The sequence below is a fragment of the Platichthys flesus genome, chromosome 13, assembly GCF_949316205.1.
Source record: "Platichthys flesus chromosome 13, fPlaFle2.1, whole genome shotgun sequence".
NCBI classification, from domain to species: Eukaryota; Metazoa; Chordata; class Actinopteri; order Pleuronectiformes; family Pleuronectidae; genus Platichthys; species Platichthys flesus.
This window is the reverse complement of record NC_084957.1, coordinates 21,489,339-21,504,821: the sequence shown is the minus strand read 5'-3', so window position 1 is coordinate 21,504,821 and position 15,483 is coordinate 21,489,339. Positions and strand designations below refer to the sequence as shown.

The 15,483-nt window shown below is 41.7% G+C and overlaps 2 protein-coding genes across 3 annotated transcripts; both read left to right on the top strand.

Annotated features, from left to right (window-relative positions):
• The first annotated feature begins 1,471 nt into the window (after positions 1 to 1,471).
• Positions 1,472 to 6,247, top strand: vtcn1 (V-set domain containing T cell activation inhibitor 1). Its single transcript, XM_062402702.1, has 5 exons — positions 1,472 to 1,658; positions 2,370 to 2,434; positions 3,525 to 3,869; positions 4,145 to 4,393; positions 4,725 to 6,247. The coding sequence occupies exons 1-5, from the start codon at positions 1,627 to 1,629 to the stop codon at positions 4,838 to 4,840; spliced, it is 807 nt and encodes a 268-aa protein (XP_062258686.1). The 5' UTR covers positions 1,472 to 1,626; the 3' UTR covers positions 4,841 to 6,247.
• A 184-nt stretch (positions 6,248 to 6,431) lies between these two features.
• Positions 6,432 to 14,742, top strand: trim45 (tripartite motif containing 45). Of its 2 annotated transcripts, none has more exons than XR_009924031.1 (8): positions 6,432 to 7,128; positions 7,728 to 8,016; positions 8,107 to 8,252; positions 9,188 to 9,504; positions 11,982 to 12,111; positions 12,283 to 12,397; positions 12,765 to 12,970; positions 13,146 to 13,285. XR_009924031.1 is itself a non-coding variant. In XM_062402701.1 (8 exons), exons 1-8 carry the CDS (start codon positions 6,686 to 6,688, stop codon positions 13,298 to 13,300), a joined length of 1,722 nt encoding a protein of 573 aa, XP_062258685.1. In that variant the 5' UTR covers positions 6,435 to 6,685; the 3' UTR covers positions 13,301 to 14,742. The 2 variants fall into 2 exon arrangements, 1 of the variants encoding a protein (XP_062258685.1); XM_062402701.1 differs by having other exon boundaries at positions 6,435 to 7,128; positions 12,765 to 12,891; positions 13,146 to 14,742.
• The last annotated feature ends 741 nt before the right edge of the window (positions 14,743 to 15,483 follow it).

Here is a 15,483-nt window from a genome sequence, read left to right as displayed (position 1 = left end):
GGTAAGTTCTCCCCTGATCTGTTTATCAGCTCCAACATAGATATTCTATAAATAATAAACCAGTAGAGACTTTGTCATGCTGCTGATTAAAACATCATCTTGACACAAGAGGAAAAAAATCTATATTCACATCTTCTCTCAGATTTAGTTCTGGATCATCTGGATTTTGTTGTCTCGTAAGACTTATTTCATTCACCAATTCAATTCTTGGTTTCATCTTCAGAACTTTAGATAATGGGACCCAACATTACTCCTGCTCATTGTAGTCTTCAACTCTGTGGTTGTATGTCTCCATCAGGACTCACATGAGGTCACCGTGACCTTTGACCTTCGGCCACTGTAATCGAATCAGTTAATCTGAGTCTAAGTGAACATTTGAAAGGATTCTCCTGAGGCGTCTGAAGATAACATCTGGGGTCGCAGTGACCTTGATCCCGCTGAACCAGGTCCAATGTGTTTGGTGACTTCGGTCAGTGACTCTGTGTTTGTGCTGCAGATCTATTCCATGTTAAACATCTGGGGGGTGATCTTGAACATGAGGCTGCCTTGGATCACGGCTCAGGCTGGAATAGGTGCGTACAACAAAAACATCATTTCACGTTAAATTAACGTTTATTGAATCGCTGTTCGATCCCGAGTCCTTTTCTCTCTTTGCGTTTGTGTCTATGCCTCAGGTCTGACCTCTGTGATTATCCTGCTCTCCTCTTTTATTACTAGGATCATTGGTCTCTCTACTTCAGCCATCGCCACCAAAGGCAAAAAGTCAAAGGAGGTCAGTTCAGCCTTTGATTCATGAGAGTATGAACAAATACTTATATTCAAACTTAAAGTACTCTGAAGGGACATTATAATTATACCATAATTTATTCAAGCCACCATACCGCTCTCTGTGTATAAATGGATGACATGATGGTTCTCATAAGTACATTCAAATTATCTTTATCACCCCCTTGTGGCTGGCTGCAGTATAGTAACTCTGCCTCCTCCATGCTAGCAGATGGGACACGGACCAGACTAAAATATCATGTCATCTTCAGGTGGGACCTACTTCCTGGGTCTGGGTCCGGAGCTCGGTGGAGAGGGGGGCGGGGCACTCAAAACAGGTCAATCTGAGGAGGGCTGTTTTATACAGGGTAAAAATGTGCTGTTTTAAATTATACTTGTGGTATTTTGACCAAAAATACCACAAGTCTGATTGTGGAGGAAGCTCAAAGTACTTGGCTTTCTTTTGTCTTTATCCTCCAAACAAAATGCCAGTACTATACCTGAACTGAATGAGTTTACAAATTAACTAAATGTATTTCTTTTTACACCAAACGTTACAATTTCATTTTATATCGAACTAACCATACGTCATTCAGGGAAATTCCACAATTGATAAGAAAATGTGTTACTGTGCCGATAAGTCAACAGGTATGAAGCCTACGCCTTAAAGACAATATTTACTTATGGTGTTGTGCGTCTAGTGCTGAGAGAGCGCGAGGCCAAACCACAAAAAGCTGCAGACCGAGCACGTCGGTTCTGCTCAGAGAAGAGATGAGAAGATATTTAGCAGGAATGGCTTGACTGGACCTTTAACTTCAACTACAGGATCGGATAGTGTGTCGAGAGGTTCTGTCGGCAGCCATGAGCGTCCTCGGGAAGATCATCTTCTACAGGTGTGGTCAGGAGGTTTGTCCTCTCTCTGGGTGGTGACTAGTTCTGGAAACGTTCAGGGGTCTCAGGACACGTTCAACTCCCTTACTACAGTTACACTTTTCTTGTTCTATAGTTTCAGTTATTGGTTACTTTATAGATATCAAGTTATAACATATATTGTACTAGTAAAGATTGAAGAAGATCTTGTTTTTGGTTGTGAGCAGTGTTGGGGCGTCTTGTTATACGAGATGTAGTCGATCGACCAAAGGAAAATTTCTTTTCTAAACTTCTAGGATAATAATAATAATATTATAAATAATAATAATTTCGATTTATGTAGCACTTTAAAGCTTAAGCACAAAATCTATCAAACGCTCAAATTTATATATATAAACATATACTGTATATATACAGTATATCTAAATTGATCTAGAAGTATAACATTCTTATGAATAAAATGTAATAAAAAATGCCTAACCCTGTGTCTGTACATTGATGAATGAATGTAAAAGAACCATACTTTTACAAATAAAACATACTAAAATATGATCAAATTAAATAAACTGTGCCTTACGAGATAAAACTTACAATAAATGTGGCTTAAAGGAAAAAAATCTGCACCACTCCCACAGCCGGAGAAACGTCTGCTCTCAGCTTCTAGAAGGTTCATCTGCATGTTTCTTTGTCACTGAAACTCTCACAGTTTCCTCACTGTGTTTTTCTTTGTGCAGCATGGTAGCCCTCATCATCATATTCTTGGCCATCATCATCCTCTTCCTCTCCTTTGCCTTCTCAAGTAAGAAGCATGTGTTTCCCGAGTGTTGGCCCTGTCAGGCCTGAGGGGAAACCTCAGTGTGTTCAGTACTTAGCTGTACTTGTTTGTCTGAACTAAAGTACCATTCATTCTAATGGAGACCAAAAACCTGTTATGAGCATGTGTGTGTGTATATGTGTGTAGGTTTGTGTCATGTTCTTAGGACGTTTCCATCACAGTTGTGATGACATGCTCTATTTAATTGTAGATAAGGGGAGGGGTAAATTGGAAGCAAAAGATTATTTGAGGTAATGATATGCTTTGTTAAAGTGAAACATTGCAGATGAAAAGGGTAAACATCTAAATTAGTGGATATATCCCCAAGCTACATACATTTAGACAATTCATATTTGTATTAGAGGAGTAAGACTTAATTAATCCTGCAAGAAGATTTTTGTGCCAGCTTGCTCCTACATTACAGTAACTGTATAATACAGAATATAACAGAATACAGTGAATGAAACAATATAGAATTAGGTCTAAAAACATAAGTGAAAGAAAAGTGTTTTGTAAAGTAAATTATAATAGTGTAACGCAAAACCAGTGCCTAGTAGTAAATATCAATTGAAATAATAAATGATGATGATAAAAGTCCAGTCAAATGAAAGATAATGTGTTAAACCCATTGTTATGCTGACAGAATATTTTCCATCCTTCCTCCTGGTTTCAATAAAAGGGGTTTAGATGTTATTTGTAAATTTGGCAACAAACAGAGAAACTGTAATGAAAACATCTAGTCAGAGGTAAAAAAGAGGGAAATGTGTTACTTGATTAGCCTGAATCTGAATCCTCATGTTACATTTGACTGAAATAAACGTAATAACATTTTAAACACAGATTGGGGACTATGGCATTTAGAATCACTTTTAGAAGGGATGTTCTTCAACATGCACCACAGAACAATTAACAGTACCAGGAACAGAACCTGTGAAATTCTTGGACTATTCTTAAATTTGCCTCAGGAACAAAAAACACAATCACCTTTCAGTAAATGTGATTGAAATCTGTCAGGGCCTCATCCCTGGATACATTTTCTCTCATGGGTCTGCATGTGTCTCTTCGTCCCACATAGGTTCGTCTGCCGTGTTGAGCAGAAACACAGCGCCCATCGCTAACCTGGGCCAGGACACGCTCCTCAGCTGCTACCTTCTCACGCAGACTGTCACAAAGGTGTCGGTCACCTGGGAGAAGAAGGGTCTAAGTGGAGTGGTTTACAAGTACAAGAACGGAGCTGCCACCCTGCAGGACCAGAGCTCACAGTTCAAGGGGAGAACTCAGCTGTTCTCTGAAGCTTTGGCTACAGGGAACGCTTCCCTACTGTTGAGGAACGTGAAGCACAGCGATGAGGGCGAGTACACGTGCAGTATCAGCTCATCTAAGAGCGGAGGCACTGTCAACATTCATCTCCAAACAGCAGGTACAACGCCTCGTCTTTCCAGTCTATCCGAGTGTTTGCTTTGGAAATTAAAACACTGTTGGCACTTTACCACAACTATTAAATATTTAAAAGTCTTGCATAAACACTTGACAAGTGCTTTTCAACAACTTTAATCCAAATACAAATGTGGGCCTTTTTTCGGCCAACATGCGATGATCTAGGCAATATGGGATGTGGGCCATATCTGGGCCTCCACAACTTTGCTATGTAGGGAGCAGACTACTAACTGAATTTGGATGGATTTGTGATTTCAGCCTTCACAGCCCCCACATTCACACTTTCCAACAGTGTGCTTACGGCTCATGCCAGCAGGTGGTTCCCTATACCTAACGTGACGTGGTTGAACCTGGATGAGGAAGTCCTGCGTGGAAACACCACCTTCTCAGCGAGCCACAACAAAATATACAGTGTTACCAGCACGCTGCCAGTCAACAACACTGACGCCTACATCTGCAGGATTGAAAACAACCTTGTGACCTCTGTCTCTACAGCAACGGTGACAGGTGATATCTTATATTTATATTATCTTTTCATCCCTTTTAGTTTGCAGGATTACGCAAAAACAACAAAACAGGTTTAAAAAAACTTGGTGGAAGGATGTGCTGGGGGCCAGGAGAGAGCCCATTAAAGTTGGTTGCAGATCTGGATCAAGGGGAGGATGCAGGAATAATACAACATTTATTTTATATTCATCATACTACAAAAAAACTGGAAAAGGAATTCTTTAATTAACCAATTGATTCCAAATCCATACCAAAAGAATCCTAAACAAAGACATGAGATGAGATGAAAGATTGTAGTATAAAAAAAAAGATTTTCATTCATATTTTTCAGGTTCTGCTGTATCAGAGGACTCGTATTTCACCTTCAGTGCTGCTTCGTCCCTGCTGGTGTCAGTTCACCTGAGTATCACGACCACCTGCGTCCTCTGCATCTACAACCTGACCTAATTATGCACACGCAGACATACAGATGGTGACAAATTTTAGGAAAAACAAAGTTCAATGCTAGTTCGAAACCGGCTTTGGTGATGCTGGCTGCAGTTTTTCTTTCTGAAACTGTAAAAGTGACCAACAGAAGTTGAGCTGCTGCTGGACTCAGTCCACAGAACCTGAAGTAAAGAGCTGTTCACCTGTTTATTCAAAGCGTGGTGACGCTCGACTCAGTACACAAACTTATGATGCACAACGACACTTACTTTGAGTTCCAGTCGCTGCTGCTACACTGCACTTGGCGCATGTTCATTCAAAGTTTATTCAAATTGGACATATCATGTGTCCAAATCGCACCAAATTCAATTTAACACTTACTTAACAACCTTAACCATAACAATTTACATGACATGTGTGAAGCTCTGTGAATGGTTGGCGAGAGGAGATCTATTTTTATATCAAGGTGTGTTGAGGCTGTTATGAGGCGACCTGGTGGTAACTTACTTATGTTGGTTTTTCCTTTAATTTGTCCCCTGTCTGAACTTGAGATAAATATTCAATATTCACTCAAACATCCCAACCAAGTTGTATATATATATATGTTTACAGAATAAAATATAATTTGAGGGTGAAGCTTAAAGCTGAAATCATTTGCCAAGCAAATTAAAATTCTCTGAAAACATAAATACATGATTCAAATGAGGAAAAATGTAATTATGGAAGCAAAGCTTGGAAGCTGAAAACTGAAGCGAATTGGACTCAAGAAAACAGCTAATGTGCAGAATCAAAACTTGGGAGAAGAAAAGAAAGCTGGAATAAATGCAGAGACAGATGAAAAAGACTGAAGAAAACGTGGAAGCCGAGAGATGGAGGATTAACTTAGATGATGCTGAAAACGGTTGAAATACAGAACAAAAACTTGGCCGGTGAAAGCTGAAGGAAAGACTGAAGCAATGCTTAAACTGAAAAATCCAATAATTAAAACAAGTTTAAATAAAAAAAGTAAATGAAGAAATCAGAACTCAGAAGCTGAGACATGAAGGATTACGACAGGGGATGGAATATAGACGAAAAGAAATGTAAAAGCAAAACTTGAAGCTGAAAGTGAACTGAAAGACTTAAATACTGCATTGACTGATTTCATGTTAATTCATTGTATAATTTATTATTATATTAATATATTTGTTGTTCACCACCTTATGCTACCACTGGTACAACTGCTACCTGGGCACAAACAGGAATTGATGTGTTTGTTAAAAAAAGAAAACCGCCGTAGAAAAGGATTGATTTCTCTGTCGGTTGTGAAACAACAGGCCACAGAAAACCCCCTGGAAATGTTTATCTTTAAAAGTTCGAAGCCATTTGTCAAGAGGCTGAGATCAGAAACATATTTTTCACAAATAAACACATTTTGTATTCCTCTGATGTGTGTAATTTTTCATTATTGTGTGTGTGTACATGTGATAGAGGTCCAGGCTTCGTTCAATCCACCTTTATAAAGAGTGGTGTCATGACTGTTAGGAGGGTCAGAGGTCAGGGGCAGCAGAATTACAGCAGAATCTTCCTGCCAGTAGAGGGGGTCAGTCAGGGTCCCACGCTGCTACACAGGGTCCTGCAGGGTCTTTGAAACCGCCCCTGAGAGGTTTCCTATTGGTCTGGACGAGGGTGAGGTGTCATGTATCCCACGGGACCATGAACGCAGCACAGCGAACTTCTCCAGACAGATTTTTTAACTTTACAGAAAAAAACGATATTTGTGGAGAAAGTTTGATGAGTGCAGAGGAGGGTTGTGTGTCAGTGGTTTGTTGTGTGTCAGTGATTTGGTGTGTGTCAGCGTGTTGGTCGTGAGTTCCGTGTCTCACCATGTCTGAGTGTGAGCAGACAGAGAACCAGGATCAGTGTGAACATGGAGGAACCGGACAGTCGATGAGTCCTCTGGCAGTTTGTACCGTGTGTGATCGCTTGTTCCGGGACCCGAAGCTGTTGCCGTGTCTACACACCTTCTGCTCGGACTGTATCGGGCAGCTGGAGCCGTTCTCCCGGTCCCTCTCCTCCCTCAGCCCGGAGCAGGAGCAGGACCGAACCGCCGTGACCGTGCTCTGCCCGGACTGTGACTCCGAGGTGGACCTACCTCCCTCCGGACCCTCCGGGCTGAGCACCGACCACCTGGCGCTGGACGCCGTGTTCCTGGAGACTGTGTTGTCGGACCGACCGCTGAGCTGCGACCTGTGCGGGGAGGGAGGCTCCGAGAGCCGCTGTGAGGTCTGCTGCGTTAACCTGTGCGAGTTCTGCTGCCAGGCCCACAGGTGCTCTTCTATTCTATTCTGTAATAATATATCATATTCTATATTATTTTATTATATTATATTCTGTTCTAATATGTTCTGCTGTGTTAACCTGTGTTAGTTCTGCGGCCGGGCCCACGGGTACACTTCTATTCTATTCCATTCAATTATATTCTACTCCACTCTATTCCATTCTGTTCTGTTGTATTCTACTGTGAGGTCTGCTGTGTAAACCTGTGTGAGTTCTGCTGCCAGGCCCACAGGTATTGTCTGTTCTAGTCTATTATTTTATATACTGATCTATTATGTTCTATTCTATTCATTTTTACTTTTCTATAGTATTCTATTCTGTATTAAACAGCACAAAAAACGTTTGGTTCAAATGTAGCTCTGTATTTTTTTCCATCTCTACTTTGCCTCTACAGGTTCGCCTGTAGATTCTGTGTAACATTCATTGTTTATATTTTCAGTGATGATTATGACATTAAAAATAAAACATAGATAATGTAATATAACACTAGAATATGTCTAAGACTAAACTTAACTTGTGCTTCATGGTGGTCAGCATTTGGGATATTTCAGAGTTTAACCATAAACTTTATTATAAAATAAATCTGCAGGCGGCAGAAGCGAACAGCGTCTCACTCTGTTCAGGGTCTGGACGAGCTGAAGTCTCGTGGTCGTCTCTGCCGTCCCGTCCTCTGCCCCCTCCACCCCGGCCAGGAGCTGGGGCTCTTCTGTCAGCCCTGCGACCTGCCTGTCTGCCTGGACTGTGCCGTCACGCTGCATCGCGACCACCGCTGCTGTCCCACGCATGATGTCATCGATCGCCATGGAGACGGCATCCGAGAGCTGGTTGCCGGGCAACTGCGACCTCTCCTAGAGCGTCTGGAGGAGTCACTGCAGAAGGTGAACTTTCCCACTGAGAGTGTTCATCCCCCAGTCAGTCTTCAAACCAACCTCTAGAGGTTCCTATTATATTTTCTTTCTCTCCCACAGGTGGACGTTTCCCAGGAGGCTTTGCAGGCACGGGTGGAGGCGACAGCCAATGAGGTGAGGGCGTTTGCACGTGGCTACGCCAGCGCTGTTGAATCTCACTGTCTGTCTCTGCTGCATCGCCTTGAGGAGCTCCGTGTCCAACGCAGGTACCAACCAAACACATAACATCTTAATATTGTCAAACACATATTTATACTTAACAAGAAACTAAGTCAGCGCAGAATCAAAACTTTTGTTTATCGAGTAAAGACATAAACTGGGACTAAATTAAAGAAATTATCATAGGGTCTGACTCAAACTCTTGACAAGGAGTAATGGTTCTCATTTGAGCTTAACTTAAGCTGAACATTCACTGTGCGATTTTAGAAAGAACGTTGTTAAAGTCCAACTCAGCTGTACAAGCAAATAGTCTATGATTAAAAACGAAAGCTCAGGATGTATGTGCTCACACTGTGTGATCTGATCATCTAAGGGATAGTTCACTGAGAAATGAAAATTCACTCATTATCTACTCCCCACTACGCCAGTGGGGGAGTTGGTGAAGTGTTTGAGTCCACAGAAAACTTTTGGAGTTGGAGGGGGAAGTGTTGGTAACAGTGTTGCGGCTAAAACCAAAACAATTATAGTTAACAGGAACCCTTCTTCAAAAGTAAAAAGCAACAGAAAAAAACATAACAAGCCTCCACACTGCTGATTTGGTGTCATCCAGGATTCCGTAAGCCCTGACATTCAAATTCTAAAGAAAAGATAACTCTGTTATCTCTTTGCTGAATCAATTCAGATTCACTAGAGAGTCGGCAGATCGAGTCTCTGACGACTGAAGAATGTGAGATGTGGTTGTTTATATTATTTCTGAGGTAAAATCATGAATTTACTAAATCAATTTGAAAAGTTATCTGTGGTGGATAAATCATAAAATAACGGTATCACAGTGAATCTCACAATTTCCAGCCCAACATTAAAGATTCGATCAACTAGAAAATGTTGAAATGAAGTGCAACTTTAAGAATGACTACGAAAGATTATAAAGATTTAACATCCCTACCACCAGTTTGTTATTCATGCTGTGTTTGTACGACAGGAACCAGCTCCACCTGCAGAGGGCTCAGCTGAAGCAGGCGCTGCTGGACGTCCGAGGCAGCGTGGAGTTTGCGGAGAGACTGCTGGGCTCCGGCTCTGACACTGAGATCCTGAGCGTCAAAGGAGTGACCCTGAGGAGACTGACCAGTCTGGCGGAGAGCAGCTACGACCCACACCCGGCAACTGTCGCCCCCGACGACGGCAGCAGTATCTGCTTCATGCCCGGGGAGCCGGCGGGGGAGCTGGAGGGCTACCCGGTGGTCGGGGTCCTCCGCTCTAAGAAAGTGGACCTCAGCAAGTGCACCATTGAAGGGGAAGGTAACACCCTGATGAGAATATGCAATTTTTCCCATATCTTACATTTTTACCTTGTAGTCTTCTACCAAACTTTTAAAATGACGATGCTTTTGGCTGAAACTTAATGACTAGGGGCTTGTTGGGTAGGGGGTCTGGCCACGATGTTGCAACAGTCTACTGTACACAGCTGATAATGGGTATTTAAAGGGCTTCCCTGTAAATCAGTAACCTTGAGGATCTAAGTGTACTGAAAATAGTTTGTTTAAGTACTCAGCTGTTTTTTTGAAATCACAGTCATAAGAGATTCATGTCAGAAACAACTGGCTTAGATGTCAAAAGGAAAGTATCACCGGTCTTATTCTTAAAAATGTTGACCTGCTCTTTTTTCATAGTCATCTAAGTATTCAGGTTTTGAGTGTGTGTGTGTATGTGTGTGTGTGTTTTAGAGTTGAGGGGGGAGGAGTTGGAGAGTTGATTACTGACTCCACTGGAGCAGACATTGTAATCTTCCCGGGTGTTTTGGCTCAAAGACAGAAATTCCTTTGGGACTAAAGGAATGTTGAGGGGACTCAACAAGCCTGAAGGCCGAGGAGGGGGGGTGTTTACACACAAAAAAACACACACACACATACACACACACACACAGCCACATTGCAAGTGGCTGCAGGACATTTTCAAGCCACATGAATTATTTCTGACTCCAGGGTTTTAAAAAAGAAAGAAAAACACACCTTTACCTTGAGTGAAGTTAAATTGTTGTTCCAGCACCTATTTTTGGTAGAATAACTGTTTGTACATTCAACTCGGCCACGTGCAGTTAATTCAAACAAAATCGATGTTCTCCTAAGTCTCCATCTGTGTCTGTGGAATTAGAGCATAGGCATTATAGATACAAAAACACACAATATCTGAGGTTACCAAAAATGTTTTCAAAATAGAAAAATCCAAAGCATTTGGTGCGATTTACTGCTTTATTCATTATTGAAATTAAAAATCTTTGTTTGGACTAAATAAACAATTTAAAGATCAACTTAAATTGGACAAGTTAATCAACTTGTCCTGAAGGAGACTGTGATGGGCTCTTATTTATAACCTGATTGATAAAAACACAAATTCAAAGAATTCATTGGAGATTAAGAAATGATTTACTACTACCAATGAAAGACAATGTAAAAAACAGTAAAATTGTCTCGTTGGATTCATGTATTCCTCTGTTAAAATAAGATAATCCTTTACTGCGCATTCCGATAGCTACACACATAAGCACACACACTTAAGACTTGAAACCGCAGCGTCACTGCATCTGCTGAAACATCTGTAGCTCCCGGTTTTCAAGCAAACTTTTGCACCAGCTGCGTCTGGCTTCATTTCCGGGGGCGGACAAGGGTCAGATCTGTGCAGTATGTTGACTATCAGAGAGCAGACATCACAGAGGCTTACTGACGATTATCCGCTCGCTGTGGCCTGAGAGGCTTGGAAGTGGTGGATTTGGACGACGAGGCTGAGGCTCACAGGTGAAATGTGGTCCGGGACAGCTGGCTCTGTAGTGGCGACAGCTGCTGGCTGCTCGGCTCAGGAAGCACACAGACATAGATTCACAGATAGTTCACACCCATTAGCAGCAGAGATGATGGTATACTACAGTATTTATAACCGTAGCACATTAGCAGTGGCATATGGTCATAACCGCTATGTTTGAATCCTGTGTTTTAAATGAATGTTCAAAAGAATGCACCATAAAATAATCTTCTATCATTCAGAAAGTCTTATGATGAAACTATAAATACCGGCGTGCCTCTGCCAAACAGCGCTACTTACATTTGTTTTTCCAGGTTTATATGAGGTCACTGTGACCTTTGACCTCTGCAGTCCAATCAGTTCATCTTTAAGTCCAAGTGACGACTGGGGTCAAAATGTGAAGAAATTCCCCAAGACAGACTGGAGATATCATGTCCAAGAGGTCAAAAGGCAAACTTGACCTTTGACCACCGAATCAAATCGGTTAATCTGTGAGTGGACATTTATACCAAATTTAAATTTCTCTGAGGGTGTTTTTTAGTTGTCACAAGTATGGGACAGACGACCTTCATGCTGGCGACAGCCTTGTCCATGCTCATGTGTCAATCAGTGTTTTTCTGAAAAGGGAACAGTCAGTCTGAAGTTTTTTTTCGTGGTAGAGTTAAATCTCTTACTTCCTGTCAAGTTTGGGTGAGATCCTACTGTTTTATTACGATAACAGGTGCATGTAGAAATGTGTAGAAGAACGTGACAGCTGCCATGTTTTATCACCCAACCTCACCACTGCTGTTCCTGGTCGCAAATCCCTGCTGTCATGTAACAATCCTTCAAATACAAGGGGAGGTTATTCCTTTGGGATTGTGACGTTCAGCAGTCACACAGTCAGGTGTAAAATACTGTCGACCATGCAGTTCATTGTCTTTACTTTCTTGCTCGGCGGTTCTGTGTGACCTCTCACCTTTGACCCCTCGTGGGCGCAGGTCTGCAGCGGGGCGAGGAGGGCAAACAGGGCCACTTCACCCTGGTGTGCCGAGACTCCACCGGAGAGCAGTTGGCACGAGGTGGAGAACACGTGCTGGTCAGCGTCGTGCACAAGGAGAAGAAAAACTGGTGAGTTACGGGGACTTGTCAGCTTTGTCAGAACTTTCAGGATCAGTTGGGCAGGACTAGGAAAAGATTCCACACGCAAAAACTTGAATGATGCTATAATTTCATAAGAGTATTGATAAATAGGTAGAAACTATATTATTTTAGCTGTAATAAGATTTCTGTTTCTTTCAGCTCTGTGAAGACGACAGTGGTCGACAACAACGACGGATCGTACAGCGTCTCATTGACACATGAAGAGCCGGGAAGCTACTCAGTGTGGGTTTGTGTCAGAGCTCAACACGTCAAGGTAAATATCAACCTAGCTAGTTTGTCAAAATAAAATATGAGAACACATCTGTAGCCGTAAAACACTTGTTCCTGATTACTTTGCAAATGGTTTAATTTGAAGCTTAGAACTGTTAATCATCCTGACAACGTGACAGCTGTTAAAGTTTAAGCCAAAAATAATATATCGCCCCCCTGGTGGCTGCCTGCAGTATAGGTCAGTAAAGGTCTCCTCAATGTCAAGAGATGGGACATGGACCAAACCAAGAAGTCAAAGTACACGTTGATGAATGAGAATCTTTCTGCTCTTATCTCATGTGGGTGTCTGTCGGCCTGGACCAACAGAGAGACATACGGCAGACGACTGACTCTCTACTCTCCTTCTGCAGGGTTCACCATTTACTCTGAACGTGCAGAGGAAGATGAGGCGACACAGCGGGACGTTCCACTGCTGCTGCTTCTGCTCCAGCGGAGGAGCCAAGGAAGCTCGATGTGGCTGCCCAGGAACCATGCCAGGTACATAGAGGAGATCCTGACAGGAGGGAGACTGATCAATACTTCATATTTAACAGATGAACCTTAACTTTTATCATATGTAAGTCAAATACACAGCACTTGAACATAAATGCACATCTTTTCTACATAGTTTAATCTGTAAAATAAAACTTATCTTAACGGCAAACACAGATACAGTTTGTCAAAGACTCATATCAGCAAATCGATTATATTTCTCAGGCTGCCGTTTCTGATCTTCTGTCCTGATCTTGCAGGGGGATTTAAAGGCTGCGGTCACAGTCATAAGGGACACCCCGGGAAGCCACACTGGTCGTGCTGTGGCAGCACCACCGAGCAGTCCGAGTGTTTGCCTCCGAGCGTGCAGGCTGCGGTTTCCCCCCGCGGCCACTTGCGAACCGTGGAGCTCTGAGGTGACGCAGAGACAAGACCCGTCAAGAGGATGCACGTTAACGGAGGTTGGCGGTAACGGAAGGTTCAGGGTGGCTGGTGTGAATCTTAACCGGGTTCGAAAAGAAAGTGACGGACAATATGACAATCAGATGTTCTTGAATATGGGCTGTGTCACTTTAAGGTCGTTGTTATCACATTGATGTTGGTTAACTTCATCACGTTTTTGATTATTTTGGTTTGAATTAGTTATTTGAATGTATAAAACAAGGTGAACGTCGTGATTGACAACATAGACTGATCATGATTGGTCGAGGGCGTGTTTGGTAGGGACCTCACAACTGTGGCTCCCCCACCCGATTCCTTACGGCTCAGACTCGGGCTAAAAAAAGACGTCAAAGAAACGCAAGATAACAGCGATAATTTGCCTTCATTTCTAGGTGAAACGATCTGGAAACAGTGACCTGGAAGGAGCAGGCGGTTTCCTCTCAGAATACAAAGTCATTTGTCTCCAGCACTGACCACAAACACAAACCTCTTACCAGCCACTTATTCACTCTGTATATCTCTGAATATGCCTTATCTTTAGTGTGAGTACAAATACATATATATTATATTTAGTTTTTTCTTGTAAATGATGAATACTAAAGTAGATTTATAGAAATCTCAAACATGAAGATAAACTTTTTTTCATTTGTGGTCCATTATCTTTACAATGACAATAACAGGGATCGTCTCGAACACTGTGACTTTGCTGCTGCTGTTCACATTTTTTATATATTTCCATTTTGCACTGACTTTACATTCATCTATCTGTTCAAACTTGAACCTTTTCCAGGTTTTGCCAGTTTAATTTCTGGAAATTTGTGCCTGTACAATGAAATAAAAAAAAAATCACTTTTGAAATTCTACTTTGTCATTGGAAAGAAAGAAACAAATAGGGAATAGTTGCTTTGTTATTTTTGCAGATATCCCCTTAAATAATTAAGTAACACATTACTGAAAATTAACTAAATTGAAATATTATAAATCTTCAGTACAATAGTATTTACTTTTGAAATTCTACTTTGTCATTTGAAAGAAAGAAACAAATAGGGAATAGTTGCTTTTATTTTTATTTTTCCCTTAAATAATTAAGTAACACATTACTGAAAATTAACTAAATTGAAATATTATAATACTTCAGTACAATAGTATTCAAGGTGCCATGTCTTAAGGAATGTAAGAAGTTATTGAAGTCTGCTATTGTCAGTGGTGATTGATCTTCATAAACCATTGAACTACAGCCAGGTACATGACTTTTCCTGGTCCCCTGGAAACACTTCCAGTGTTGTATTCTTTAATTGCAGCGCGTTTCTATATTTACATGTGTACTGACTTTTTTCAGCGCATGTCTCTTCAAATTGATGATGTTTTTTCTATTTGTATGTGTTTACGAAATTTGCTGTGCATTGAGGTCTCTTGGCAAGTAAATAACTTTTACATATATTTTAAATGAAACTTGAGCAGAAGTGTCAGCACATTTTCACACGTTTCAGTAACACCTTCACATTTAATTGAGCCTGATAGTCCCTCTCTGAACCAGCAGGTGGTGTGAGAGAGCTGTTTTTCTCCCCGCCTGCCTGATGAATCCTGCATCGTCGCTGAAAATCATCTAAAGCGCTTTAAGATTGACTCTCCATGAAAATTTGATGAATAGGGACCCATCACAGAGGAGGTGGCATCAGCAATGTCAGAGGTGTCCCTCCTTAATCAAACACAGTAACAGCTCAGTCGCTGCTAATTGGATGCGACCTATTAACTGATTCAAGTGGCGTTGATGCCTGAAGGAAAAGGTTTACAACTGGAAACTGGAGGTCATTGAGGGACACACACACACACACACACATACTTCCATTAGGTGACGGCAAAAGATGAGGGACTGTATCAAACCAATACCTTCATTGTTGATTTCTCACTTTCTTCACTTCCTCCCTACTTTTCAATGGTCTTGTAGCTACTGGGCAGGTAGACACACACACACACACACACACACACAAACACACTGCGTTGAACAATGACAGTGCACTCCTGTGCACCCCAGAGAGAAGATCTCACGCCAGATCTCATAAACCTCCTTCAGCCGCTGTTGAGCTCTGGGGTAATGTAGCTTGTAATTGAGAGATCATGATACAATATTGTCTCAGACACAAGACTTGCCTTTTC

Excerpts from the sequence above, each read along its gene's own strand:
- vtcn1 (XM_062402702.1), top strand. The coding sequence starts at position 1,627 with ATGAGCGTCCTCGGGAAGATCATCTTCTACAG. Across the intron at positions 3,870-4,144 it reads CATTCATCTCCAAACAGCAG|CCTTCACAGCCCCCACATTC; the intron begins GTACAACGCCTC and ends TTGTGATTTCAG. Across the intron at positions 4,394-4,724 it reads CTCTACAGCAACGGTGACAG|GTTCTGCTGTATCAGAGGAC; the intron begins GTGATATCTTAT and ends CATATTTTTCAG.
- trim45 (XM_062402701.1), top strand. The coding sequence starts at position 6,686 with ATGTCTGAGTGTGAGCAGACAGAGAACCAGGATCAGTGTGAACATGGA. Across the intron at positions 8,253-9,187 it reads GAGCTCCGTGTCCAACGCAG|GAACCAGCTCCACCTGCAGA; the intron begins GTACCAACCAAA and ends TTTGTACGACAG. Across the intron at positions 12,892-13,145 it reads CTGCCCAGGAACCATGCCAG|GGGGATTTAAAGGCTGCGGT; the intron begins GTACATAGAGGA and ends CTGATCTTGCAG.